This window comes from Hyperoodon ampullatus, assembly GCF_949752795.1.
Source record: "Hyperoodon ampullatus genome assembly, chromosome: 3".
In the NCBI taxonomy this organism is placed as follows: Eukaryota; Metazoa; Chordata; class Mammalia; order Artiodactyla; family Ziphiidae; genus Hyperoodon; species Hyperoodon ampullatus.
The window spans coordinates 143,231,872-143,257,455 of NC_136916.1; the positions used below are offsets into that span (position 1 = coordinate 143,231,872).

The 25,584-nt window shown below is 57.8% G+C and overlaps 1 protein-coding gene across 4 annotated transcripts; it reads left to right on the forward strand.

Annotated features, from left to right (window-relative positions):
• Positions 1–5,125: 5,125 nt before the first annotated feature.
• PLEKHG3 (pleckstrin homology and RhoGEF domain containing G3) lies at positions 5,126–21,071 on the forward strand (the record flags this gene model as incomplete). Of its 4 annotated transcripts, XM_079700336.1 has the most annotated exons (18): positions 5,159–5,503; positions 6,677–6,774; positions 7,980–8,049; positions 8,323–8,369; positions 8,478–8,628; positions 8,720–8,851; positions 9,074–9,256; positions 9,468–9,560; positions 9,821–9,907; positions 10,128–10,161; positions 10,512–10,604; positions 13,125–13,214; positions 13,665–13,703; positions 14,137–14,156; positions 14,618–14,842; positions 15,600–15,713; positions 17,849–19,241; positions 19,688–21,071. In XM_079700336.1, the coding sequence occupies 18 exons, from the start codon at positions 5,159–5,161 to the stop codon at positions 20,425–20,427; spliced, it is 3,954 nt and encodes a 1,317-aa protein (XP_079556462.1). In that variant the 3' UTR covers positions 20,428–21,071. The 4 variants fall into 4 exon arrangements, with proteins under 4 accessions (XP_079556465.1, XP_079556464.1, XP_079556462.1 ...); XM_079700339.1 differs by lacking the exon at positions 13,125–13,214 and having other exon boundaries at positions 5,126–5,503; positions 14,618–14,929; XM_079700338.1 differs by lacking the exon at positions 13,125–13,214 and having other exon boundaries at positions 5,144–5,503; positions 14,134–14,156; positions 14,618–14,929.
• Positions 21,072–25,584: the final 4,513 nt, after the last annotated feature.

Consider the following 25,584-nt stretch of genomic DNA (forward strand, 5'->3'; position numbering starts at 1 on the left):
CCCCGGAGAGCCCAGCTTCTGTGGGGACAGCGCTGGGCAGCAGTGTGTCTGGAGTGGTGCTGAGCTGGATGCGTGCGTGTGTGTGTGTGTGTGTGTGTGTGTAGAACACAGCTGGGCTCAGGATCTCAGGGTGAGATCTCTGTGGAAGTTCACATTGCTCCCGCCTTGTTTGTCTGGAAAAGCTGTAGCTTTTCTCTGTTGCTTCCTTCTGGTACCCTCTCTGAGCAGATCCTGACAGTGCAGTTGAGAGGTCAGGGGGAAAGTCAAAGGCCTGTGGCTGCCCCTGTTTGGAGAGCCTTTGGAATATCTAGCAGGTGTCGGTAGTTGGGAGATGAAAGAAGGTCAGGAAGGAGGGCCGCGCAGCGTGCAGCCCCCCGAGGAGGGAAGGACTTGGCCCGCTTGCCGGTACCCGGTGATTCCCTGGACTTCGGAGCAGCTGCCTTTGGGGGAGACCCCTCTCTCGGTTCCCGCCCGCCTCCAGAGCAGGTGTGGCGCTCCGCCTCTCGGGTGTGGGGCAAAGCGGGGTAGGTGAAAGGATGACGTCAGCCGCCTCCGCACCTGGACCCAGCCTCTCCGAACCAAAATGTTTTCTGGGGCGTCTCCAGAGCGCCGGCCTGCACAGCCTCCTCCCGGTCTCCTGCTTTCTCAGCCCAGCAGCCCCCGAGGGAGGGCCGGAAGGGAGTGTTGCTGAGTCCTGGGGACTCCCTAGGACCAGAGAAGCAGAGGTTCTCCGGAAGGTTCCAGGTGAGTTCCCCTCTGGGACCGTTCTTTCTGAAGCTGGGGGTGGGCTCAGGGAGCAGGGTCCTACTGCCTTAGTGACAGGAGGCCTGGAGACAGAACATGGGGGCTATGGTGGGGTTTGGATGGTCATTTTTTTCTGTTGGAGGCAGGAGGCTAGGTCAGATCGGGAGCACGGTGCTGAGGCCTCGCGGGGAGGAGGAGGATGTGGGACTTGGCCACGGTCAGCTGTGCTGGGAATCCAAGGGGCCTGCTGCAGCCTGCTTGCGTTCCTGCCCCGGGATGTTCAGGGAAGGTCCCCGTTGGTGGAGCCAATAACCTGGAGAGGTGTGGGTGGAGGAAGGGTGTGGATTAAACTTAGAAAAAGTTAGGAAAAAAAAAAAAAAGGAAACTGATCTCCCTTCCTCTGCTGCACCCCGACCCTTAAAGGTGCATGTCTGAGCAGCTTACTGGGACCATCAGAAAGGTCTTACAAGACCCTATCAAAGAGAGAGCTTCCCAGGTGTGGGAGATACAGAGTTTTCTAGAAGACTGACTCATTGACTGATGATTGACTGGATTGATTTGTGTTGAAAGATGGAAGAGGTCACTGCGGAGCGATACTTAGGGAACCGGAGACTAGTGTGACCAAACGGGGTGGGCGTGGACATCTGACTTGGGGTTTGGCTGCTGTCTGTTCACTTCCTCGAGGCGCGCACTGCCCCAGCAGACAGTGTCTTCCAAGATTAGTTTGAAGACCTGTGTTCTCATCTTGGCTTTGGGGTGAATCTTACCATATGGGGTGATGCTCCGTGGAGAGGAAGGAAAGATTGCCTCCGCCCAGGAACACGTGGGCCGGTGCTTCCGCCGTCTCTGTGGGAGCCTGAACTACACACACAGTAATGGTTGGACTGGGGCTTTTAGGACCAGAGTGCACTCACATTAGGTGTGATGTCTCTTTTCCCTCTCTATCTAATGGTGTCTGCTAACCGTCCCACTTGGACTCTGCCTTGTCTGCTCTCACTGCCCCATTTGCTGTTCATCCCTCCCTTTCTGGGTCTCTGTGTTCTTTTCCAGCGAGTCCTCCTGCCCAGTAGAGAGAGAGAGAGAGAGCGCGCCTCGTGATCCTAGGTCTCCTGGTCACTGTAGGGCTTCTGTTATCATCCCAGCAGTTACAGTCCGATCCCGATGCCCTCGTGCTTCTTCCCCTCTCCATGACCTGCAGTCCTTTGACCTGGAATCTGTATTTTTCTACGCTGTTCCAAGGAAAGGGTAAACGGGCAAATGTCACATAGTAGGAGGTCTAGAAATAGCCTTAAGGAATCTTAATTCTCTCTCTCTCTCTTTTTTTTTTTTTTTTTTTACCTCCATTGGCCTTTGTGGGATAAGTGAAATGTCATGTTGAAAGTCCTGACCTTTATGTCTTAATATGTCCCCCGTGGCTTATGCTGAGGCAAGGCCATGGCATCCAGGGCTGTGACTAATCCTTTGCTGTGGTTCTAGCTGGTGTGAAATCCATCAGGGAGGCAGCCAGCAGCAGGCAGGGGCAGGAGAGCAAGCACACTGAAGCCTGAGTGCCTGAGTCCAAATCCAGGCTCTACCGCATGCTACTTCTGTGGCCTCAGTTTCTGCATCTGTAAAGTGGGGATAATAATAGTACTGACCTCATAGAAATGTTATGAGATTAAAAGGTCTTGTTATGTCTACAGCACTTGGAACATTTTTAGCTGTTAGTCATTATGCTTTCTTTTAACCCCAGGAGGATTTGGGTATGGGCACTACTTTGAAAACATGAGCTTGGTTTGCAGGCAGATGTCTGTGTGCAACCAGAGAAAATTTCTCCAAGTAGAAAAGATGTTTTAGTTCCTGGGCTTTTGAAGTGTGCTTATGTTGCACCCTATGGCAACGGGGCCCCTAAAGAGTGACCCTCAGAAGGTACCCTTTAGAGATAAATCTCCCTGAGAGTGTGTGTGTGGGGGGGGCGGGGGGCTGTGACTAATCCTTCACTTTAAGGCCGTGACCTGGCCAGCTGTGAAATCCATTAGGGACTTGGGCCTTTTCCGTTTAGCATCCCCATAGGGGCCGACTGATCCCAGGTTTGATCTGGGAAAGGTCTTAGGCCGTAAGTCCCTACCCCATTGTTCTAGTTGGGATTGACAGGCCTGGGGGGCTGAGGGCGAGAAGGGGTGGAGGGGCTGGGGTGTGCCTGACAGTGCACATGCCTCGAAGGACACCAAAGTCCCACAGGGCTGGGGTTAAGGGCTGGGGCGGAGTTTGGGTCTTTGTCTCTCTTTGTGCTGAAATGACATGCCACCGGTGGGTAGAAATGACTAGCTGGTTAATCTTAAAGGCTCTTTTGAGGAGGTAGGAAAAAGCAGCGGCGCTGCATTTCCCAAGGGGCTCTCCTCTGAGATGCTCAGTTTCACCAAGGTGATCCTGTTAATTAATCCTTTCATTGCACCTGGAGGGAGGGAGAACGCTGGACTGGCCCCAGTGTTGCCACTGTGTCCTCATCTGCAAAATGAGAGGCTCACATAGAGCACCTCGGAGGTGACCCCGTCCCCCAGCTGAGACATGCAGTGAGAAATTGCTGTGCTTGAGAGGGTCCTTGCTGGGCTAGCGTGCATGGCAAACAGGTCTCAACGCTCCTGACTGTAGCTCAGTAGTAGTACATTATCCATTTGCCAGATCACCTTTTAAGGCCCCTGCCCTTAGGTCACTTACAGCCTAGGGCAGGGGGTCTCACACAGAGAGCGCTACAATAGGGGTACCCCTGGGGCGCTGTAAGAGTACATAGAAGGGGCCCCCAGGTTTGGTTTCTGGGGATGTATGGGGGGTGGCTTCTGTGACCCAAGGGTTGGTATAAGTGACACAGGTTGGGGGGCCATATGGCATGGGGTGGATGGGGAGGAAGTAATGGCCATGCAGAGAGAACATTTGCCAAAGCCAGAGCCCAAGGGTGCTGGCACAGGTAGGGACACTGGTTCCAGGTCGGGGCACAGGCACCGAAAACCAGGGGGCAAATTCAAGGCTGCCAGAGTGATGGTACCTTCTAGACCCTTCTCCTCATAGCTCTAGCCTGTGATCTAGTAGCTTCTGATCCTTAGAACTAGGGGTAGAAGTCTTTGGGGCAGTAGAGGTGAGAGGGATTCTCTAGAACATTTTTCCTATGGAAACAGCAATCAAATGAACATTCTGGAAAGTGGTGTTGGTGAGCTCTGGTGCTCTGGGATGGGGTTGGAGTGTCCTTGACCTTCTCAAAGCCCACAGCCACCACCCCACCTCCACAGACTTGCTGCTCCAGGCTGACCTACCTGGGAGCCACACCATCTGCTTAGGGAATAAAGTCCACCTGAGGCTATGTTTGCCTTACCTGGGAGCAGTTTCCTGCTTGCTGTGCTGCCCTGATCTAGATCTAGCTGTGCTGAAGGGAACTTAGGGAGAGTCACCTGTGGCTCAGCCCTGGGGAATTTCCTGTGCCCCTGGAGCCAGGGTGAGTCAGGGACCTGTACAAGGGGCTGGAGCTGGGGGCAGGGGGGGTAATGTGGGTTCAGCCGTTGTATCATCTCTTCTGCCTTCTCCGTCAGTATCCAGAAGGTTTCAGGTTCATGGTGAAGCCCCTGGTGGCCCCAGAGATTCTGCGATCCTGGGGAGCATCTTACCCTCTGGCACGTCGATTGTTAAGAGCCGGATCCTTGACAGGTGGACACTTGGGAAGTGCTCTTTGACAACTGCCATTATTATCACTGTTTTGATGGTTTATGGAGCCGTTGCTCTGTGCTGGGCATCAGGCTCAGAGCTGTACATCCGGCAGGTCACTGCATCTTCGGGGGCACGGCCCCGGGGTAGGTGACGAGGAGCTGAGGCTCCGGGAAGCTCAGTACTTTGCTGGCGCAGAGGCACTGGGCTTCGGATTCCATCACAAGGCACCCCAGACTGTTGCTCTGGCAGAGATGCCCTCTCTGCTTTTCAGGGGCCTCAGCTTTCTGAGCCCTTTATTGTTACTGGATGTGGTCCACCTTTCATCCACCGTGGGAAAGACGGAGGTGGAGCTGTTGCAGTCAGGCAGGAATGTCACTTGGGCATCCTTGCAGATGCTCATACAGTCTGAAGGCAGGGGCCTCTTTGAGATTCAGAGCTGTTGCTTTTATAATTGTGGTAAAATACACATAACATAAAATTCTCATTTTTAAGTATTCAGAGGTATTAAGTACATTCCCACTGTTGTGCATCCATCGCCTCCAGCCGTCCGTAGAACTTTGATTATCTTGCAAAACTGAAACTCTGTATCCATTAAACAGTAACCCCCCATTCCCTCCTCCCCCAGCCCCTGGCAGCCACCCTTTTACTTTCTGTTTCTGCAAGGATTCCAGAGGTTTACCCCTTTGTCTGTCCCGCCCAGAACCTCCCCGGAGCGTCCCCACCAGGCAGCAATGCAAGGATGCCCGTCTCTGCCTCGCTCCACCAAGATGGCAGCCAGGAGCGGCCGGTGAGCCTGACCTCCACCACCTCCTCGTCAGGCTCCTCCCGTGACAGCCGCGGGGCCATGGAGGAGCCCAGCGGCTCCGAGGCTTCGGCCGAGAACGGGGCGGGCTCCCCGCGCGGCCGGCGTCTCCCCAACAACAACAACTCCAGCAGCTGGCGGAACATGAGGGGCTCCCTATCCCCTTTCAACAGCCGGGCGTCGGTGGCGCCCGCGCACAAGCTCAGCTACGTGGGTCGAGTAGTGCGGGAAATCGTGGAAACAGAGCGCACGTACGTGCAGGACCTGCGCAGCATCGTGGAGGTGAGGCTCACCCCTTGCCCCCCGCGGGGCTTTGGAGCTAAGGTTGGGAGGGGACCCCCCTCCTCTGTGGCTGGGGCTGGCCTCTGGCTCCGGGTGGCCCAGCCCTTGCGCATAAACCTACTTCCACCCAGGGAAGGAAAGTTGTCCCTGACATGTTTGTCTCCAGGAGCTGCTTCCCATGGAGCAGTGGGGAGGCCTCACGGCTCTGGCCCCGGGAAGCCGCTGGCTGCTCACGCTGCCTTATGACTTGGGGTCCGATCAGTAGCTTGGACCAGCAGAACTTCCTGCAGATGCTCGGGGAGTAGGCACCCTTGATAGGGAGCGGGAACAACTGTGCTTAGCGGAGACTGAACCACAGTGAAGAAACTGGCTCTGGACCCAACCCGGCCCGCGCCCAGTTTCCTGCCCTGTTGTTTCCTGCTTACGGGGTCTTGGGCACATGCGTAAACCACCCCCACAGCACCCAGCCTCAGGTTCCTCATCCATAAATTGAAGATGCAGGGCCTTGCAGGGCCATGTGCTTCACACTGGGAGGCACACTGGAGGAGGTGACTGTGTGAGGGAGCTCTCTGCCCTTCGGAGGGAGGTGTATTCATTTCCTAGGCCTGCCTAGCAGACAACCACAAACTGTGGCTTAAGGCGCATTCGTTTATCCTGTCCTAGTTTATGAGGCCAGAAGTCAAAAATCAAGATGCTGGCAGGGTTGGTTCCTTCCGGAATCTCTGAGCGGGGGGAGTGCGTTCCAGGGCTCTCCCAGCTCCCAGAGGTTGCTGGCAACCCTTGGTGTTCCTTGGCCTGCAGATGTATCACCCCAATTTTCCACGTCCGTCTTCACATGGCCTTCCCTGTGTCTCTGTGTGTCCTCCTCTTATAAGGACACCAGTCACTGAATTTAGGGCCCACCCTAAATCCAGTGTGGTATCATCTCAAGGTCCTTAATCGCTCCATCTGCAAAGACCCTATTTCCACATAAGGTCACATTCTGAGGTTCCAAGTGGATATTGATTTTGAGGGGGAATTATCCAACCCAGTACAGTAGGTGATGTCTGTGAAATTGTGTCATAGCTGTAACATGTAGTACAGAAATGAGGTGTGGCTGGGGGAGAAGAGGGAAGACGGGAAGGGATAGGATTGTGCCTGGGGGGCTGGGCCCTGACGCCTCACTCCACGCAGGACTACCTCTTGAAGATCATTGACACGCCTGGGCTGCTGAACCCGGAGCAAGTCAGTGCCCTCTTTGGGAACATAGAAAGCATCTACGCACTGAACAGGTATGGAGCGGGCCTGACACGCACCATGTTCTGCCTGTGAGGCCCATCTCAGGGCCTAGGGAGGAGCCCCAGAGGTCCCTGGTCTCGTGGGCTGTGACACGTGGGCCAGGGTCTGATCTCTGAGGGTGGGGAAGGGTGGTCCATCCCCGTACAGTGGTATAGTTAGCTCCCTGCAGGAGAGAGGGCGTGTGGGACCGTGTGCCCTGGGGCTGATGTGCTTCCTGTCAGGCAGGGGAGCTCATTCGAGGCCGCGTTCATGTTGGGTCCAGCCTGGGCCAGCGCCCCTCAGGGGACTGCTGAACCTTGCACGTGATGCTCTCTCCCCTGTCCCTTCGTGGCCCCTTTGTCCCTCTCATCTTGGTCCCGCAGTGCAGATGTCTTCGTTTCTTCTCCACCTTCCCACTGATTCCGTGGGAAGTCGGGGCTCCCTGGAGGTGACCTGAGCCATTAGGGGGACACACAGCCAGGCAAAGCGTGATGAGGGAGGCCGAGCGAGGCCTGGCGAGGGGCTGCTTCGGGCAAAGGGGCTCCACGAAGATCACACATGAGTGGCTCCCGGGGCCCCCAGACTCCCCAGAGAGAGGGCACTGGTCCGGAGGAGCGGAGCTTGTGGGGACAGCATTGATAGGACAGGAGGAAGCTTACTCCAGGCGCCTTAAGATGGGCAGAGGGACTTCCTGCTGGTCAAGCTGGGAGGGCAGACGGAGGCGAGACTTAGGCCGGGGTGGGGGGTGGGGGGTGGTTGGGCAGAGAGGAGCACAGGAGGGGAAGGCAGGGGGAGCACTGGGGTTTCCTATAGAGCCCCCATTTAAGAACAAGCAGTGCTGGGAGACTCGCCCTGTCTCTCCCCTTTCCTGCATCCTTCTGAACTGGGGGCCTTGGTTTCTTTGCGAGTTCCCCCTCTCTCCTTCCCCCTTTAATGTCTGCTTTTGTGTGTTTGACCCCTGCCTGCAGAGGAGCTGTGTCCCCTCCCCAGGTGGGTACTGGTGTCCCTTCTCCCTCTGCTGCTTGTGGAACGCATGGCTCTTTTTTGTCCCCCACCTTTGCAGTGGTGCTGGATACCTTCTGTGTTGGCTGCCCCGGGCAGGGCTCGCTGACACCAGGGCTGGCGTGTGTGTGGGCACCAGGAGGGTGGGGAGGGGGTGTAGTGGTGACTGCAGGCTGCGAGCGGTCCGGGGTCTGATGACCATTCTCCCCTTACCCAGCCAGCTACTCAGAGACCTGGACAGCTGCAATAGTGACCCCGTGGCTGTGGCCGGCTGCTTTGTGGAAAGGGTAAGAAGGGCGGGGTCCTTGCCTCCATCCCGCCTTGCTGGGGGCCTCTCTCCAGGGGAAGTGCTGAGTGCCCGGCCTCACATAGGAAGGGCATTTGGGGTGGAGCCAGGGGCTGCTGGGCGGATGGCATGTCCGAGACAGATGGGTACAGAGATGGATCTGCAGGTGCTCGGGGAGAGTGTGCTCTGGGGGCCAGGGGCATGTGTTTGATACACCCAGGTTTATAGTCAAACGGGAGTCTCCCTGAAATTACTATTTTTGGTCTTTCTTTAGAGCCAAGAGTTTGATATCTACACCCAGTATTGCAACAACTACCCCAAGTGAGTAATTCGGGTGGAGGGGGGAAGCAGAGCCATTTGGCGAGTCCAGAGCACCCCACCTCCCCACGCAGGCCTTCCCCTGGTGACGGCCCCTTCCTCCACTCCCAGCTCAGTGGCCGCCCTGACCGAGTGCATGCAGGACAAGCAGCAGGCCAAGTTCTTTCGGGACCGGCAGGAGCTGCTGCAGCACTCACTGCCCTTGGGCTCCTACCTCCTAAAGCCAGTCCAGCGCATCCTCAAGTACCACCTGCTACTCCAGGTAACCCCAGGGTCCTCCCGAGTACACGGGGGCCTGAGGGAGGGGCAGGGCCCTTGAGTCTGGGCTGCCTAAGCCCCTGTCTCCCGCACAGGAAATCGCCAAACATTTTGATGAAGAAGAGGACGGCTTTGAGGTGGTAGAGGATGCCATTGACACCATGACTTGCGTGGCCTGGTACATCAACGACATGAAGAGGAGACATGAGCACGCAGTCCGGCTCCAGGTGCTCTGGGGCTGGTAGCTGGAGGGACAGGCAGGGGTGGGGTGGGGTTTGGAAGAGGGAATGCGAGCTGAGGGGTGGTGTCGGTGAGGATGGGCTTCTCTGGGGGAGCCCTCGGTGCAGCATGTCTCTGCAGAACCCAGGCGGTGGCTCCTGGGGCCCTGTGTGGTCCCCAGCAGGGTCTTGAGCACCCTGACCCTGGGGGTCGGGGATTCGCTGCTGCAGGAGATTCAGTCTCTGCTCATCAACTGGAAGGGGCCAGACCTGACCACCTATGGGGAGCTCGTCCTGGAGGGCACATTCCGCGTGCACCGTGTGCGCAACGAGAAGACCTTCTTCCTCTTTGACAAAGCGCTGCTCGTCACCAAGAAGCGGGGAGATCACTTTGTCTACAAGGGTCACATCCCGGTAACGAGGCCACCGCCCTCTCCTCTACCCCCCTCCCACCTTCCCGACGGCCGGGCTCCACTCCGTGTCGCCTTCACTGGGCCCCGGGTTGGTGTGGATGCAGCTCCACCCTTAAAGATTACTCTCCCTGCCTCCCCAGATGGTCTTGAGGGGCTGGGGCCCCAGGTCAGCTCCCCGCCTCGTGCTTGACTGCCCTCTCCCTCTGCCCCAGTGTTCCTCCCTGATGCTGATTGAGAGCACCAGAGAATCCCTGTGCTTCACCGTCACACACTACAAGCACAGCAAGCAGCAGTACAACATCCAGGTGAGGGGCGGGCTGGGGCGCGGGCTGGGGACAGAACCCGCCCCCGCGCTCGGCGGCGCGAGCCTCAGAGTCTCCCTCTGGAAGGTAGAGGTCGTTGTGGGCACCTCTCAGGCTTGTGCTGAGGAATCAAGGTAACCTCACAGAGCCCCCAGCACAGGCCCTCTTTGGCCTCTGCCCTCCTCGGCAGAAGCCCAGCGCACGCTGGATGGCTTCAGGCCTGTCATGATAACCCCCGCACCCTCTCCCTTGGGTCCTCCCAGGCCAAAACTGTGGAGGAGAAACGGAGCTGGACTCACCACATCAAGAGGCTCATCCTGGAGAACCACCATACCACCATCCCCCAGAAGGTGAGTTCCCAGGTCTCCCGATGGGGTACAGGGAGAAGGTCCCTCAGAACCAGCTCCAGGGTCCACTGGGGCCTCACCTTCTGGACGTTGGCCCCACTGGACAGTGGGGATCAGTTCAGCAGATGCCACGGTCCTCGGTGCAGCAAGAGTGAGTCTTTGGGCCGAGGGAGAAACGGCACGTAGCAAGGTAGCAACGAGATGGGTTTCCTTTCCCTTCCAGGCCAAAGAAGCCATCTTGGAAATGGATTCCTATTGTAAGTGTACCCTTTCTGCCTGCTTTGTCCCTAATGGTGCACATCTCTAGGTCAGACCTGGGGAAGCTTTGCCTGATACTTACATTCCAGAGAGCAGGGAGGATGGGGAGGCTCCTTCTGTCAAGACTGGGGGTCTACTGCAAGACGAGGGCTCAGTGCTGCTGGTGGCTGGGACTCTGTGCCTCGTGCTCCTGGCTGGAAGAGGCGGACGGAAGATGGAAGAGGAGGGAGCTCTGGGGTCTTGTGGCCCCTGGAGCTGGGCTGGGCAGCAGAGTTGTGGTCAGGAAAGGGCAGAGTCCACGCCAAGGCTGATGGTATCCCAAAGGCCTGGTTGTCTCTCTTGGGTGCAGATCCCAATCGGTACCGCCACAGCCCAGAGCGCCTGAAGAAGGCCTCCCAGGATGAGGTGTCCACCCACGTGCACCAGGGGCGCCGGCAGTCTGGTAAGGCAGGGGCTCTGTGGGCAGAGAGGCTTCTTTTTAGTACCCTTGACCAGGCAGGGAACCTTCTGCAGCAGCATTTGGGGCTGGCTCTCACCCTCCGGAAATCCTGGGAAAGGGCAGGAGGGAGGGTAAATGGGCACGTCTGTAGCATCCTGCCTTCCACCAGGCCCCTCTGGGTCCTTCCTGACCACCCAGGGCTGGACAGCCCTTCTTTTCCAAGGCCCCCCTTCTTAGCTCCTCTGCGATCAAAACCTCCCTCCTTTGCCACTTAGAATACTGGGAGTCAGCCAGAGTAACGCTCAGATGTCATGGATGGTCCCCAGCCCAGTTCTGGAACAGAGCAGAGGCAGGACTTGGGGAAAATGAGTTAGATTTCAAGTAGCACCAAATCCAGACAGGAAATATTTACTTTGGGTCTCAGGGAAAAGTTCTGCTTTCCCGGGTTTTCTTTCATGACTGGGCTTGCTGCTGTGTACTTGGAGGTATTGGAATGAAGCGTCTCTTGAAAAGAGAAAGCCTTGCTTTTATTCTCGGCTCTTGTAGTGGTGAATGTGTGTGTTTTCTGCCTCGGTTTTTACCCTCGCCTTCAGTCGAGGCCCAGGGATGGATTTGGCGTCGGCCAGGCACTTGTCAAACTTACACATGAGGTGGGTGTTGGGGTGAGAACCATCTCAGAGACTCCTAGAGAGAAAGATTCAGGAGTGATGGGAGATGTGTCCTGACTGTGATCCCCACAGTGAGTTGGGTTTGATTGGCATGACTCACGGGTCTTCTGAACAGCTGTGTGGATTGATGTATGGGCTCTGGTCTTCTGGAGGGTGGAGCCGAGCAGTCTTTGGAAAGCTTTTGTGTTTTTGCTTTGTTTGGTATTGCTCGTGATGGATCTCGAACCCTAGGCAAACTTGCCATGGTTGCAAAAGTTCTACGGTGCCATGTGTTAAAAGCCCCAAATTGGCTTGCAGGATCTTAGTTCCCCGACCAGGGATCAAACCCAGGCCCTTGGCAGTGAAAGCACGGAGCCCTAACCCCTGAACCTCCAGGGAATTCCCCCCTTTCCTTTCTTCTATAATTCTCCTGTCCAACATTCCCCCTTAACTTGCCATAGCTTTGAACTGGAAGCTTCTGACACGTGGAGGTAGTCAGTAAGTGACTGTGGTGATGGTGGTAATAGTAATACTACCTGTCATAACATCAGCTTCCAAACTGCAGCAAGCAAGGCACTCAGGAAATGACCTGTTGCAGAGCTCAAGTTTCCACAAGGCTGAGATTTTAGCCTGTAAACACTAAGAGTTGGGTTTTGTTTGTTTTCGTGTTTTAGTTTTAATCGTTATGAAACAGACGTCTTTCTAAAACACGCTTCATACGCTTGAGCCTTTTAAAATAGAGGAGGTCGACACAGTTGAACTTTTCCCTTTCTGGAGTCGGTGTAGCAGCATCTTTGTGGCCTGTGAACAGCTCCATTCTCCGGGGCCTCAGGGGGAGGCGGGGCTGTGGGTTGCCATAGAGACAGCTGGCATTGAGGTGTTGTGTCCATCTTTACACTGAAGAGTGCTCCTTATCAGTCTTGGCATGCTTTTCTGTAGTAGCCCTTCCTTCTTCCCTCTTCTGTTAGAAATTAATCGATTTAATGTGCGAGGAGCATGTGTAAAAGCAGGCCAGTGAGTGGATGAGAGGGAGGATTCAGGCCAGTGGAAGTGCTTTAGGGAGGGCCTGCTCTCAGCCATCTACTCTGACTGCCTCTGGGCGTTTTCTGCTTCCTACTTCCAGAGAGCTGGGATGGACAGATAAGTACACTATGGATAAGTAAGGTGTTGTTGTCATCATTTGTCACTTATTAAATATTCTTTTATTTATTTATTATTTTATTTTTTTGGGCTGCGTTGGGTCTTTGTTGCTGCATGCGGGCTTTCTCTAGTTGTGGCGAGCGGGGGCTACTCTTCGTTGTGGTGCGCGGGCTTCTCATGGCTTCTCGTTGCAGAGCACGGGCTCTAGGCATGTGGGCTCAGTAGCTGTGGCACACGGGCTTAGTTGCTCCACGGCATGTGAGATCTTCCCGGACCAGGGCTCGAACCCATGTCCCCTGCATTGGCAGGCGGATTCTTAACCACTGTGCCACCAGGGAAATCCAATTATTAAATATTCTTGATTACAAGTTTTAAAATGAAAGAGAAGAGCATTTTGTATTTCTCACTTTAAAAACAATTGGATATCTACTTACCTCCATGCAGATAGAGTGTAGGTATGTGTGTGCCCATGCACATTTAGAAAAAAGGTTCTTCAGCTTGCTCTCCTGTCCAGGAACAGCTGAGAGACCTCAGTAGACTTTCCTTCTGGCTCCAAGTTTGTAGTGGGCCTCCCACTGAATGCCAGTTGGTCAAGGGCAATATGGGCTAAGGGCAAGGTTCTGTAGAGAGGTTCCTTGAGACATGCCTCCCTATCTCAGGTCTGTCCCCAAAAAAGGCGGGGTGCGAGGTGCTGACACCATCAGCCTAATGGATATGTTTTGTATTCTGTCCTCAGAGCCTGGTCAGCTCCTGTACAACTGGGCAACACTCCCCAGCAGGCAGCGAGGCTTCACGGTGCCAGGCCTTAAGGGCCATAGAAAGTCGGGTGCGACCTCTGCTTTCCAGCTGGGGTGCTGTGAAGGGGCTTGGCGTTGGGTGTAGCTAAGGCGCTGATGTGCTCCGTGCAGGGAAGGAAGGTGGGGCTTGCGGTGGAGCCAGGGCCCTCAAGAGAGGCTCGTCATTCAGACGGGGGCAGCAGGGGGCTGTGGCCCTGGAGCTGAGGGCACCGGGCTGTGTGCTAATGCAAGGATGGGGGGGCGGGGCTGCTTCTTGGCTGTGGGTCACAGCAGAGTCCCCAGGCGGGTGGGGGCAGTGGCCCGGGCCCTGTCTCCCTGTGGGCTGGTCGCGAGGGCAGCCTCCTTCAGGCCCCCCGTGGGGGGCCCCGCTGGAGTGGACTTTGAGCTGATGATGGGTGTGTGGCGCTGTGAGCGTGGGACCAGGGCCAGGCCGGGCTGCTTCAGGCCTGCTCTGACTGCCCGTTTGCTTTCCTCATCAGAGCCATCCAGACATCTGCTCAGGCAACTCAGCGAGAAAGGTGAGTGAGTGAGGGGTGGACAGGCACCCCCTTTAAGGTGCGCTGTAGGGCGGGGGTGAGAGGGTGAAGCCGGCGACCAGCAGGGTGTGGGCGTCGCGGACAGTCGAGAGGGGATTCTGCCTTGTTCTGCCCTGGAAGTGGGCCTCACCCCTTGCTGTCCGGGCTCCCCCTGCACACCTTGCACCCTGTCTCTCTGCCCTTGGGTGACAGCAGGAGTGAGTGACCGTGCCATTCTGCACCCACGGCTCCCGGTCTGTCATTCCTTTGAAAGCCCGGGAGACCTGGTGAAGGTTCTGGGAGCAGAGCCCCTGACGCTCTCTGGCTCGGGGGCTCTGGGCCTCAGGCCTCTGTGACGGGGCTCTTTCTCCGGGTTACTGATCTCCGCTCCCCCTCCCCCTCGCTGCTGTGCCGGGACCCGGTGGTGGCGGAGCAGCCAGAGCAGCAGGAATGAAGGTAAGGCCAGGGGCACACGGGACTGTCTGGACAGGTTGGGGGACAGCCCAGGTCAGCCCCCATCATCTTCATTCACTCAACAAACACCTGTTGGGCACCGACTGTGCGCCAGGCTCTGTCATGAGGGTCACGGAGATGAATAAGCCATGGCCCTTGCCCAGGGGACCCTTCTGTACCCTTTTCCTGGAGTGGCACCCTGGTGGTGGCTGGCCCAGCCGGGATCCTCTCATTTTGCCCTCTCCCTGGGGCACGCAGGCCTCTCTGGATCCTGAGTTCCTGAGCAGACCCCAGTCCCAGCTTCCCACCTCGAGAACCCCCTGCTTCGCATGGGAGCCTAGTGGAGACCAGGGGTTGGGGGTCTGGATGTGGCTTTCTCTGTGAAGCCTCCCCAGCCCCAGCTGCTGCAGGAGGAGGGGGGCTGCCCAGAGGCCTGTCACGAGGGGGCCTTGTGCTCTGAACAGCATGTGGGCAGTGTTGGCACGCTCCTGGACTTTGGACAGCCCCCCTGTGCTCGGGGCCTGCAGTCGGAGGCTGAAGGGGCTGCCCGGGAGGAGGAGGAGGAGGAGGAAGAGCAGGCCTTTCAGGTCTCCCTGGAGGACCTGGCAGGGCATGAAGGCAGCGAGCAGGGGGCCGGGCCAGAGCCCCCAGGCGAGGAGGAGGAGGAGAGCCTGGCAGTGGCGGAGCAGGTAGCCGACTTTGCCAGCTCCCTGCTGGCCGCCCTCCACTGCTGGCACTATCGGGCCAACGCTTTACTTTTCTCCCGGGGCGCTATGGTGAGGTGTCTCTTCGATCTCCCCCTCCTCCTTGCATGCCCCCTGGCACGCGCATGCCCATCCAAGAGTCCCCTCCCCTGCCCTTCTCATCCCTCCTTCCTGCCATCAGCACTTCTTAACACCTTGCTCACTGTCACGCCCTGGTGAGCCCCTGGCATTCATTGTTCCAGCACTGGGTGCTAACCAGCATGCTACTCAATGGGCATGACTAATGGGGCGCGGTGGGGGGAGGGGGAGAGGCCAGCACACAGGGAGCCGCATGCCTGGCAGGGATTTCTTTTTTTTGTGTGTGTGGTACACGGGCCTCTCACTGTTGTGGCCTCTCCCGTTGCGGAGCACAGGCTCCGGACGCGCAGGCTCAGCGGCCATGGCTCATGGGCCCAGCCGCTCCGCGGCATGTGGGATCTTCCCGGACCGGGGCACGAACCCGTGTCCCCTGCATCAGCAGGTGGACTCTAAACCACTGCGCCACCAGGGAAGCCCCTGGCAGGGATTTCTGAGTCCCCAGACCTGGCAGTTCAGGCTGACTCTGGAATGGCTCAGGTCCAACGCTGGGTCTCAACGCAGCCCAGCCCCTTTGGGGCTCAGGAGGTGCTGCCAGGGTTGGGATGCAGAAGGGACCAGCTCCCCGTTGTCCTGGGAGCTGACGACTACCCTCTGCTTGCTGCAGGGGAAGGGGCGCAGGGAGCCCGAAGACCCCAAGAGCTGCCGAAGGCCCAGCAGCCGATCTCCAACCACCGCTGAGAAGTGCCTGAGCTTTGAGTCTGCGTCCTCCCTGCCGGAGGTGAGTGGCCAGCAGGCGGCCACTCATTTCTGTTAGAAAGGCGGAAGGGGGATAGTGCAGAGGCGCCTGGGCCCAGATCTCCAGCTCTGCAGATGGGGCTTTCAGGCACGGGCTGTCCCGTTGGGCCCATGGGGACAGGGAATCCCACTCCCTAGGACTCTCGGGCCCTCAGGAAGCCTGTCTGGCCTGTGGACATGTGGCTTGGTGACCGAGAGCCTCTTACTCTGAATTAGAAAAGGTGCCTCTTCCTTTGGGCAGATGCAGTCTCTGGCCAAGGGGCACAGTCATTGGAAGTGACCAGATTTTAGGTCCCCTTGGCCAGGCCTCCTTGCATAGAGCATAAAGCTCTGCCCTGCTAGTGTGCCAGACATTTAAATCATGCCTGTCCCACCTGGCAAAGGAGTAAGGTGTTGATATCTACTGGACACCTCCTGTGTGCCTGATGTTTTGTTTCTTCCTTCTGTTTCCTGAACCAGCTCTACCAGGGAGAACAAGACTCAGGTTAGGTTGACGTGCCTGACGTTGTGCAGCTTCTAAGGGACAGAGCTCAGATTAGACTTGGGTCTGTGACCCAGACGCCTGCACTCTTTTTCCCGCCACCCCCCGCTATCTGGGGGTTATGTGGAATGGAGTCCTTTGCTATCGCAGAGTTACAAGGAAAAGTTCATGAGGCTTAGACTCCGGGGTGGGCCTTACAGCCAGGACATTGCGAAGCCTGGGTGACATTGGAAAAGAGTTCAGAATGGTGCTGTCCAGTGACAATAGAATGTGAGCCTCGTGTAATTTTATTTATTTATAAAATTTTTATTTATTTATTTAAAAAATTTTTATTTATTTTTTTTGGCTGCATTGGGTCTTCGTTGCTGCGCGCGGGCTTTCTCTAGTTGTGGTGAGCAGGGGCTACTCTTCGTTGCGGTGCGTGGGCCTCTCATAGCAGTGGCTTCTCTTGTTGCGGAGCACGGGCTCTAGGTGCGCCGGCTTCAGTAGCTGTGGCTCCCGGGCTCTAGAGCGCAGGCTCAGTAGCTGTGGTGCACGGGCTTAGTTGCTCCGCAGCATGTGGGATCTTCCCGGACCAGGGCTGGAACCCATGTTCCCTGCATTGGCAGGCAGATTTCTAACCACCGCGCCACCAGGGAAGTCCCCTCGTGTGTAATTTTAAATATTCTAATAGTCACATTAAAGAATTATTTAACCCAGCTTTTCCAAACTACTATCATGTCAACATGTAGTGTGTTAAAAAGCTATTAATGAGGTATTTTGTACTTTTTTGGTATGAGGTTTTTGCAACGTGGACTAGCTACATTTCAGATGCTCAGGAGCCACGTGTGGCTGGCAGCCATTGTGTTGGACATTACAGGCCTAGCTCCTGGGTCCCACTCTGCAGATTCTAGGCCAGAACAATTGGAAGGTCTGATTCCTCGGGCTATAGAGTGTTATCCTGTGTTCTCCCTAAAGATTCCTCTGGAAAGCTGCCTGTACTAGCTGGTTTTATGATTCAAATGACCTTCAAGGTGGTCAAGAGAGAGCTGCCAACTTTGCTTCCTTCCTTGCCATCCGCTGCGCACATGCAGAGTCCTGCACAGGGGCGGAGGCTCGCTGGCAGGAGCCAAATTCCCGTCTTTACCCTCTGACAGGATTCCAGCACGTGGTCCTACTGCCCTCTGGATCCTGATCCACACGGGAGACCCTGGCCCCTCATGGAAGTTGTTTAGGCCTGGGTTTCAACCCAGAACAAACCCCATGTGGGGAGCTACTGGGGCTTGAGGGAGCCGCCTCCCATCAGGCAGGGGAGTCCTGGTGCCGTGGCTCTGACCCCATACTGCATGTTCCCACCTTGTCCCTGTACTTTCCAGGCAGGCTGCCACTGAGAGGTGCCACCACTTTACCCCATCTGCATTCCTAGAACTTTTCTTGGGTTTGAGAATGTGGGCCCAGCACCCCAGCTGCAGGGTGACTAAGGGACATCCTCTCCCTAGGACCTGCTGCCCATTCCTGAGTCATGCTCATTCTGATTGCCTGCAGTCCTAAACTGCAGCCGCTCTCACTAGGCTTTGAGCAGGCTGTGCTGTCCCCACATCCCCCCGGGTCACATGAGGGAGGTTTTTGGCTCATATGAGCTCTTTGTGCTCTCCCAGGTTGAGCCAGACCCTGAGTCTGGGACAGAGCAGGAGGTGTTTGCTGCCATGGAAGGTCCCGGGACCGAGGAGATGCCCTCAGACACAGAGGCTCCAGAAGTCCTAGAAATGCAGCTTGACACCCACCAGCTGCTGCTGGGACTGGACCCCCCGGGTGATATGGTGGACTTCATGGTGGCCGAGAGCACCGAGGACCCTAAGGTCCTGAGCAGTGAGGATGAGGAGGAGGAGATGGGGGCCGCCCACGAGCCCGAGAGCCTCCTGCCTCCCTCTGTGCTGGACCAGGCCAGCGTCATTGCCGAGCGGTTCGTCAGCAGCTTCTCTCGGCGGAGCAGCCTGGCACTGGAGGATGGCAAGTCCAGCGGCTTCGGGACCCCGAGGCTGACCAGCCGGAGCAGCAGTGTGATCAGCCTAGAGGACAGTGAGAAGGGCCTGGCCCGACGTGGGAGCACCACAGACCCCCTGGGCTCTCAGCTCCCTCCAGAAGTGGACATCAGTATGGGGGTGGCCGCAGAGAGTGACCCTTCTGTCAACGGGACAGAGCCCCAGAGCCCAGGCTGCCCAGCGGAGCCAGACAGGCCTTCCTGCACGAAGGAATCGAAGCTTTCTTCCCGAGACCGGCTGTTGTTGGACAAAATCAAGAGCTACTATGAAAGTGCAGAGCATCACGATGCAGGCTTTAGTGTCCGGCGCCGGGAGAGCCTCTCCTTCATCCCCAAAGGACTGGTGAGAAACTCAGTCTCCAGAATCAACAGCCTTCCCAGGCCAGACCCGGAGCCAGTGGCTCCGCTGGGGCATAAGAGACAGGTGGGCTCGCGGGCAGCCTCGTGGGCCCTCTTTGACTACCCAGGACCAGGCCAGGCTAGTGCTGGGGACCCAGCTCCCATCACAGATGCTGAGTTCCGCCCGTCTTCGGAAATTGTGAAGATCTGGGAGGAAGTGGAGTCTTCTGAGGGCAGCCCTCGGAAGGGACCAGGCCAAGGCCAGGCCAATAGCTTTGACCTGCACGAGCCCCTCTTCATCCTGGAGGAGCGTGAGCTGGGGGCCATCACCGAGGAGTCGGCTACTGCCTCGCCGGAGAGTGCCACCCCCACTGAGCCCCCCAGCCCGGCCCACCTGGCCCGGGAGCTGAAGGAGCTGGTGAAGGAGCTGAGCAGCGGCACCCAGGGGGAGCTGGTGACCCCGCTACACCCCCGCATCCTGCAGCTCTCCCACATGATGGACAGCCACGTGAGTGAGCGCGTCAAGAGCAAGGTCTACCAGCTGGCTCGCCAGTACAGCCTCCGGATCAAGAGCAAGTCGGTGACAGCCAGGCTACCGCAGCAGTGGGAAAAGGTGGCTGCCACCACCCCCCACCTGCAGCAGGAGGCTGGAGCACCATCTGCTGGCAGAGGTATGAAGGGGGTGGGGCGGAGGGCCCTGCCTGCAAGCCTGGGATGGAAGCACCTTTTAGGAGCCAGCTGGATTCTGGGAAAGTGACCCCCTAAAGGACCTCTACCAAAAAGAGGGCTGGGGCGAGTCCTGGAGCTGGTCTAACGCTCAAGGCCAGGCTCCTCCTGTGGAGCGGAGGGCCTGTGGCCACGGGCCTCTGTTTTCCAGGAGAGCAGAAGCTCTAGTCTTTTCCTTTGACCCCTGACCCCACCCCACCCCCTTTTCTTCATTCTTCCCATTTCCCTTTGGTAAGGGCGCCGTGCATGGTCAGTGAGGTTTCTCTCCCATCACACGCAAAACCCCAGCAACCAGCCTCGCCTGGAAGGGGAGTTGAGGTCAGTCCAGAGCCCTCATGTCCTCTTGCTCCCTCCTGCGCAGGGATTCAGGCGGCTCGCTGTCTCCTCACAGGTAAGAGGAAACCAGTGCTGTCTCTCTTCAACCACGAGCAGCCCACGGCCCAGGAACACAGCCCGCCCAAGCCCGGCTCTGCTAGGGAGGTATCGCCGCGGCGTTTCTCCTTCAGCTCCTCGGCCACCAGCCCGAGGACCACCTCGCCTGGGGCCTGGCACATCCCCCGAAGCCCCCTCAGCCCCTTGGACACCGAGACTTTCAACTGGCCCGACGTCCGAGAGCTCTGCTCCAAATATGCCTCCCAGGACGAGGCGCTCCAGGCCAAGGGCAGCCGGCCGCGCAACCTGCCCGTCAACCGGAGCAACTCGCTGCCGGAGAACATGATGCAGCCGCAGCCGCCCCTGTCGGGGAAGGTGGGCCGCTGCTGCAGCCTGAACGCCAGGAGGACCCCGGCAGGCCCAGGGGTCGCCCAGCCTCAGCCTCTGGCGGGGTCACCCCCAAGCGCGCCGGACGGAGGGGAGGCCCTGTACGTCACCGCAGACCTCACACTGGAGGACAGCCGGCGGATGGTTGTCATGGAGAAGGGGCCCCTGTCCGGCCCCAATGCGGGACTGGAGGCAGCCAGCGGGCGGGAACTGAGCTCACCAGCAGCCCAGGCGGGGCAGGGCCCAGAGTTCCAGGAGTGTGCAGAGTATCGGCCTAAAGAAGAGGCTCCCAGGGACCCGGCAGACCCAAGCCAGCAGGGCAGAGTGAGGAGCCTGCGGGAGAAATTCCAGGCCTTGAACTCCACAGGTTGACACAGTCCTGGGGGAGGGAGCAGCCGTGCCGAGGGACGGGGAGGAACGGTGGCATCCTCGCTCACAGCCTGGGCTCACCCTGCTCACCCGAGCCCCACCCGGGGCCCTCAGAAAGGCCGCCCCTGGGAGAGCGCCCTGGGGCACCGGGCAAGGGCCTTCACCTGCTGTGGGCGCGCCAGTGACTTGCGAGCCCCTTTGCCCTCCGAGGCCAGTGTGGCCGCTTCCCTCGTATATAGTTCTTCTCTAGTAAGAGGCCAAATAGTTAAGCTCACCTCTTCCCAGGGAGAGCGAGCCCTGCTCAGGCCTCCAGTGTTGCCTGGCCGCTGCCAGACTGAGGGCCCACCCAGGGGACACACAGGAGGGTGGCCTGGGGAGGCTTTGCTCTTTAACTGTGCCTTTTCTTAGGATCCGGGCAGGAACGAGGCCCATAATTTATTGCTTTCTACCCTGTGGTATGTTGGTGTGCTCGCGTGTGTGTGTGTGTGAGTGAGTGTGTGTTCTGTTGTTGATTTCCCTCCTGGGAAGGATGTCGTGGACTCTGTTCAGGTACTTTTGTGGGTTGTCTTGCTGGCCCCGTGGTTGTCACTAATGTACACACATTTTGTTATTTGCCAATGGTGTAATAACCACTGCTGACCAACCAACCTGTGAGTGGTCTCCTTACTGGCGTCTGGCCGGGCTGGGGAGAGGCGATCGTGCCCAGGCCTGTCTCAGGGGAAGCGGGACATGGGCTTGTTGCTTCCACAGGCGCTCATTTGCAGGCATGCTCACGAAGCACAAGGCCCCAGGTGCTGGCGGGGGAGGCTGGGGCGGCAGGATGTGTGGGAGGGGGCTTGTTCTGCTACTTCTGTTCCCACGGGCTTCTGTCTACCCACAGCCTGGCGTCCTGTCTGGGGTAAGGTCAGGGGGCACCGTGCCAGCCTTTAGCTCTTTTCCCCAGGTGCCAGAGTTGGACTGAAAGGGGTGGAACATTTTTCTAACAGGTAGATATTTCCACGTCTGGTGCCTTTTATTCTTCTCTCCCTCGCTAGTTCCCAGGAGACATCCTAGGGGGCAAGGATTCTCAACTTGGAGCCTAGAAATGTCTTAAGTGGCTGGCAGTGTTGGGTGAGGGGTACAAATGCATGTTTTCTGGGATGGAGCCTCATTCTTCATCTTATTCTCAAAAGTGTCTTTGATTCAAAAGGCGTAGGTACGCCCCCTACTTCTGACTGGGTTTTCTGCCTTTTTTTCCTGGGTGGACCAGCCTTGCTTCACCCTGTTTCTTCTGGCTGAGGCCTGGGAGGAGTGGGGCTGCAGGGCCAGGTGGTAGAGCTGTCTTGCAGGTCTTCTGACCTAGGAGGACACACTCAGCCTGAAGATGGGTCTGCTGAGTCTAATGAGGTCAAGGGAATATCAGAGGTAAGTGGAGGCCTTTCCTGAGCAGAAGCAGAGCAGGGCTGGCCCACGTTCTGCCAGCTGGTCAGAATGGTCTGTGGGCACTTGCACAGTCGCTGAGAGAGCTGGCTCCTACTAGACAAGTCTCTGATTGTGATGAGTAGCCACACACTAGAGTGAGAGTCAGGAGATCCAGCCCTGCATTTAACTAGCTGGGTCACCTAAACTCATGCTTTTTCCTCCTCTGTAAATTGAAGAAGATGGATGAGTTGTTGCTTCTCAAACTCTCTGACTCAGACTCTTCAGGAGGTGAGGCCTGGGGAGTAGTAGTCAACACCTTCCCCAGGTGATCCTTACACAGCCCTCTAGGTTATACCTGGGAACCCTGGACCAGCTCAGTGGTTCTTACTGGCTGCCCACTGGAATCATCAGGGGAGGGGACTTTTTGAAAAATGCTGATGTCTCGGTTTCACCCACCCAGACCAATGGAAACTGCACCTCCGGAGATGAACCCCAGGTGTGTGGATTCTGATTTTCAGATCTCTGTCCTGAGCTCCATGGGGAAAGGCCTGCAGCAGGCCCTCAAGATGGTTGAATGCACGAATAAGCGAGCTTTTCTCAGGGTCTCCAGTGAAGCACAGAACCTAGGTGCCAGCAGAGTTGTTCCCATAAGACTCCAAGGACAAGCCAGAGTCTGGCTGTGCCTCTTGTCTCCACGGTGGTCCTGTGTTCACAGATTCCGCCTTGCTCAATCAGTCAGCCCCCTTTGGTCCAGTTCAAAGGGAAATAGGGGAGTCAAGTAAGAAACGGAAATATGGAGCGTTATTGATTTATTAGAAAAACTAGTAAATGGGTTTTCTCTGGTTGGTGGAAGCACATTTGAGCAGGTGGAGGACAAGGCCCAGCCGGCCCCAGGGCCAGCCCCAGATTGCGTGGTCTGTGCCCAGCAGGGTTGCAGTCCTCTGCAGCCACCTCCTCCCTTGCATCCTCCCTGAGCTTACTTGTCCAAGGGACCGAGCCACGGGGTCCTCTGGATCTCTGCCCCCTCCTGCTGAAGGGAGGAGGGCGATCCAGGGCCAGCCTTGGGGACTCTCTTTGCTCTCCGATAGGCAGGAAGAAGGAGTGGGGTGGCGGGGAAGCCGAGCGCCGCCCCCCCCAAGCCCCAGACCTCCTGTTATGGGTGCTAGTGGGGGGGAGGAAGCTCGAGGACCCTCCTTACCTCCCTCAGCCACAGTCAGTTGAGGCCAGGGGACAAAGGGGAAGGAGAGAGGGAAGGAGGACCACCTGACCATGCCCAGAGGGAGCTTCCTCTAAACTGCCCTGGGGAGGAATCCTGGTTTGCTGGTGTGGACTGGAGCTGTTTGGGGATACTGTTAAAGAAAAGAACTACAAAATAGAAAATGTAAGGAGGGAAAAAAGAAACCTTGCCAGGGCACCAGGAGCTTAGCCCCCCCATGTGGCACAGAGTCCCAAAGCTGGGCCCCTGCAGTTTTCAGTCCAGTGAGTTGAATGTCTTGGGGCCTGTGTGATGTGGGGGGAGGGGTGCGTGGGGAGCTGGCAGTAGATGGTGGGTCACGTGCAGCCGGCTGCTGCCCTTGCCCAGTCTGGGGGCCCAGGGGTGGTGAAATCCTAGCTTTTCCTTGAGGCCCTTTCATTCTTGGGACTGTGGAGTTGCTTGCTGAAATTCTTCACTTCAGGTGCTGCTTTGGCACACGTGGAGGGGAGAGGGTGGCCCCTAGTCTCTTGGCTCCCTGAAGACTGGCCCATGGGAACAGTTGAGGGAGACTCTTGCCGCTATCTACCCTGGAGCAGGACATGCCCTCAGATGCACCAGAGGCCGTCTGTATTGCCAGGTGAGTGTCATCACCTCACTGCCTCCTGCCTTGGTTTCCCTAGGTATAGAAAGAGGCTGGTGGGTGGTACAGATTAGGTCCCCTGTGGGTGCACAGAGGGCCATAGGGTTAGGTGCATAGAGGCCAAATGAAGACCCTGGCTCCAGAGGTGGGACCACCTGTCAGGCTCCAGCAGAGAACGTCCCTCCTGTGGTTCTTGTCTGCTGAAATTGCCTTCCCTTGACACGGTGGTATTGATCTCGAGCACTAAGGGCTCCTGGGAAGGCCTAGTAACTCCGGATGCCTATGCCTGTGATTTCTGCCTGAGCTTCACCCGCTTCCGGGGGATCATCTCAGTGTGTCTAAGGCTCCTTCCCATGGGGAAGGTGATGGAAACAGCAACTGCTGGCCCCAGGGACCTTTCTGGTCTACCCAGGGGAAATGCCTGCTGCCTGCAACTTAACCCCTCTTTTGGACCTAACCCCAGTTAAGATGCTGGGCTGGAGCTGTATTGCTTTCAGAGAGTGACGGAGAAAAATCCCTGTGGAACTAGTGGTCTCTTCCGTCTGGAAGTCTGACCTCAGCAGCACAGGGAAAGCTATCCCTGGGGATAGAGGTTGCAGGGCCCCTTTTGGCTGTGCTTGGGATTGTCAGGTAGATACCCATGTGGCCCCCTGACTCAAGGCCAGGACCTTCCGGAGGAGCTAAGCAAGGGTGCCCGCCACACCTTATTGGCTTTGGCCCCAGCATTTGTCCCAGCCGTATGGGGTTGTTACGTGGGTCGTAATAAATACCCAGGTGTGGCCACATTTGCCACCCCAGGGTGACGGGTCATGAAATTTGCTGTCGGTCCAGCCAGCACCCTCAGGTGGTACCAGACAGAACACGTGGGGTATTTGGCTTTGGGATGCTCTACCCCAGGCATTGCAGTGTCCATCTTGGACCTGGGGACCTGCGCTGTCTGCCTTAAGGGCCCTGGGTCCGAGTGGGATGTTGCTGGTTGGGCAGGTGCTGGGAGTGCGGGCGGACCCGAGTGGACAGGCAGCGCCTTAGGCAGTGTGGAGACCTATCTACCTCCTTCTGGGCTGAGCCCTAAACTCTAACTGTAGTTTTAAAAGAGGGCTGGCTTGAGAGCTTCCTGGTCCTCCTACCACCATCGGGGGTGGCAGCAAGGGGTGCCGGAGGCCGCGGGAGCCCCTGTGCACTTAGGACCCATCGATGTTGCAGGGTGCCCCCCTCTTTCGGTGGGAGGAGGAGCAAGGAGGGGATGCGGTGGCCCCTGAGGTGAGAGTCCCCGTCTGAGGAAGCCCAGCGGGGAGGAGGCCGTCGTGTCCCGTCAGTCCCCAGCAGCCCCTGGCCCAGAGCTACCTGAAGCCTCCTTCCTCACGCCCCTAAGGCGCAGGTCGGGCATTTCTGGTGTCCTCTTCCCTTTCCCTTTCCCTGGCTGCGACTGAGCAGGAGGTGACCCCAAGCAAGGCTTGCTTTGGGAGTGGGCAGCGTCTGAGGAACCCCATCAGCCTTCTTCTCCAGCTTATGTTTGAATGGGTGGGACGGGCTGGCGCCCCTCAGCCCGGGAGAGGGCGGGGAGAGGAGGGCGTGGGCCTCGAAAACCGTCTCCTGCCCCCAGCCCCGGAGGCCCCGAGGGCCGAGGGCCGGCGGAGCTGGGAGCTCCGTCCCTGGAGCCCGCGCTCGCCGTGTGCGGGGCGCCGGGGCTGCGGGCAGAGGGCGTGGAGGCAGGCGTGGGCCGGGCCGGGCCGGGCGACGGCGCGAAGGCAGCTATTGCAGTGCAGCGGGGCCCGGGGCCCGGCCGGCGACTCGGGGCAGGCAGGCGGCAGGCAGCGGCGGCCAGGCCGTGGGCAGCAGGAAAACCCGGCCGAGGAGGGAAGCGCTCGTCCCCGCTCGTCGCTCATCCCGATGCACTGGCTTCACCCGCGGGGTGCCCGAGAGG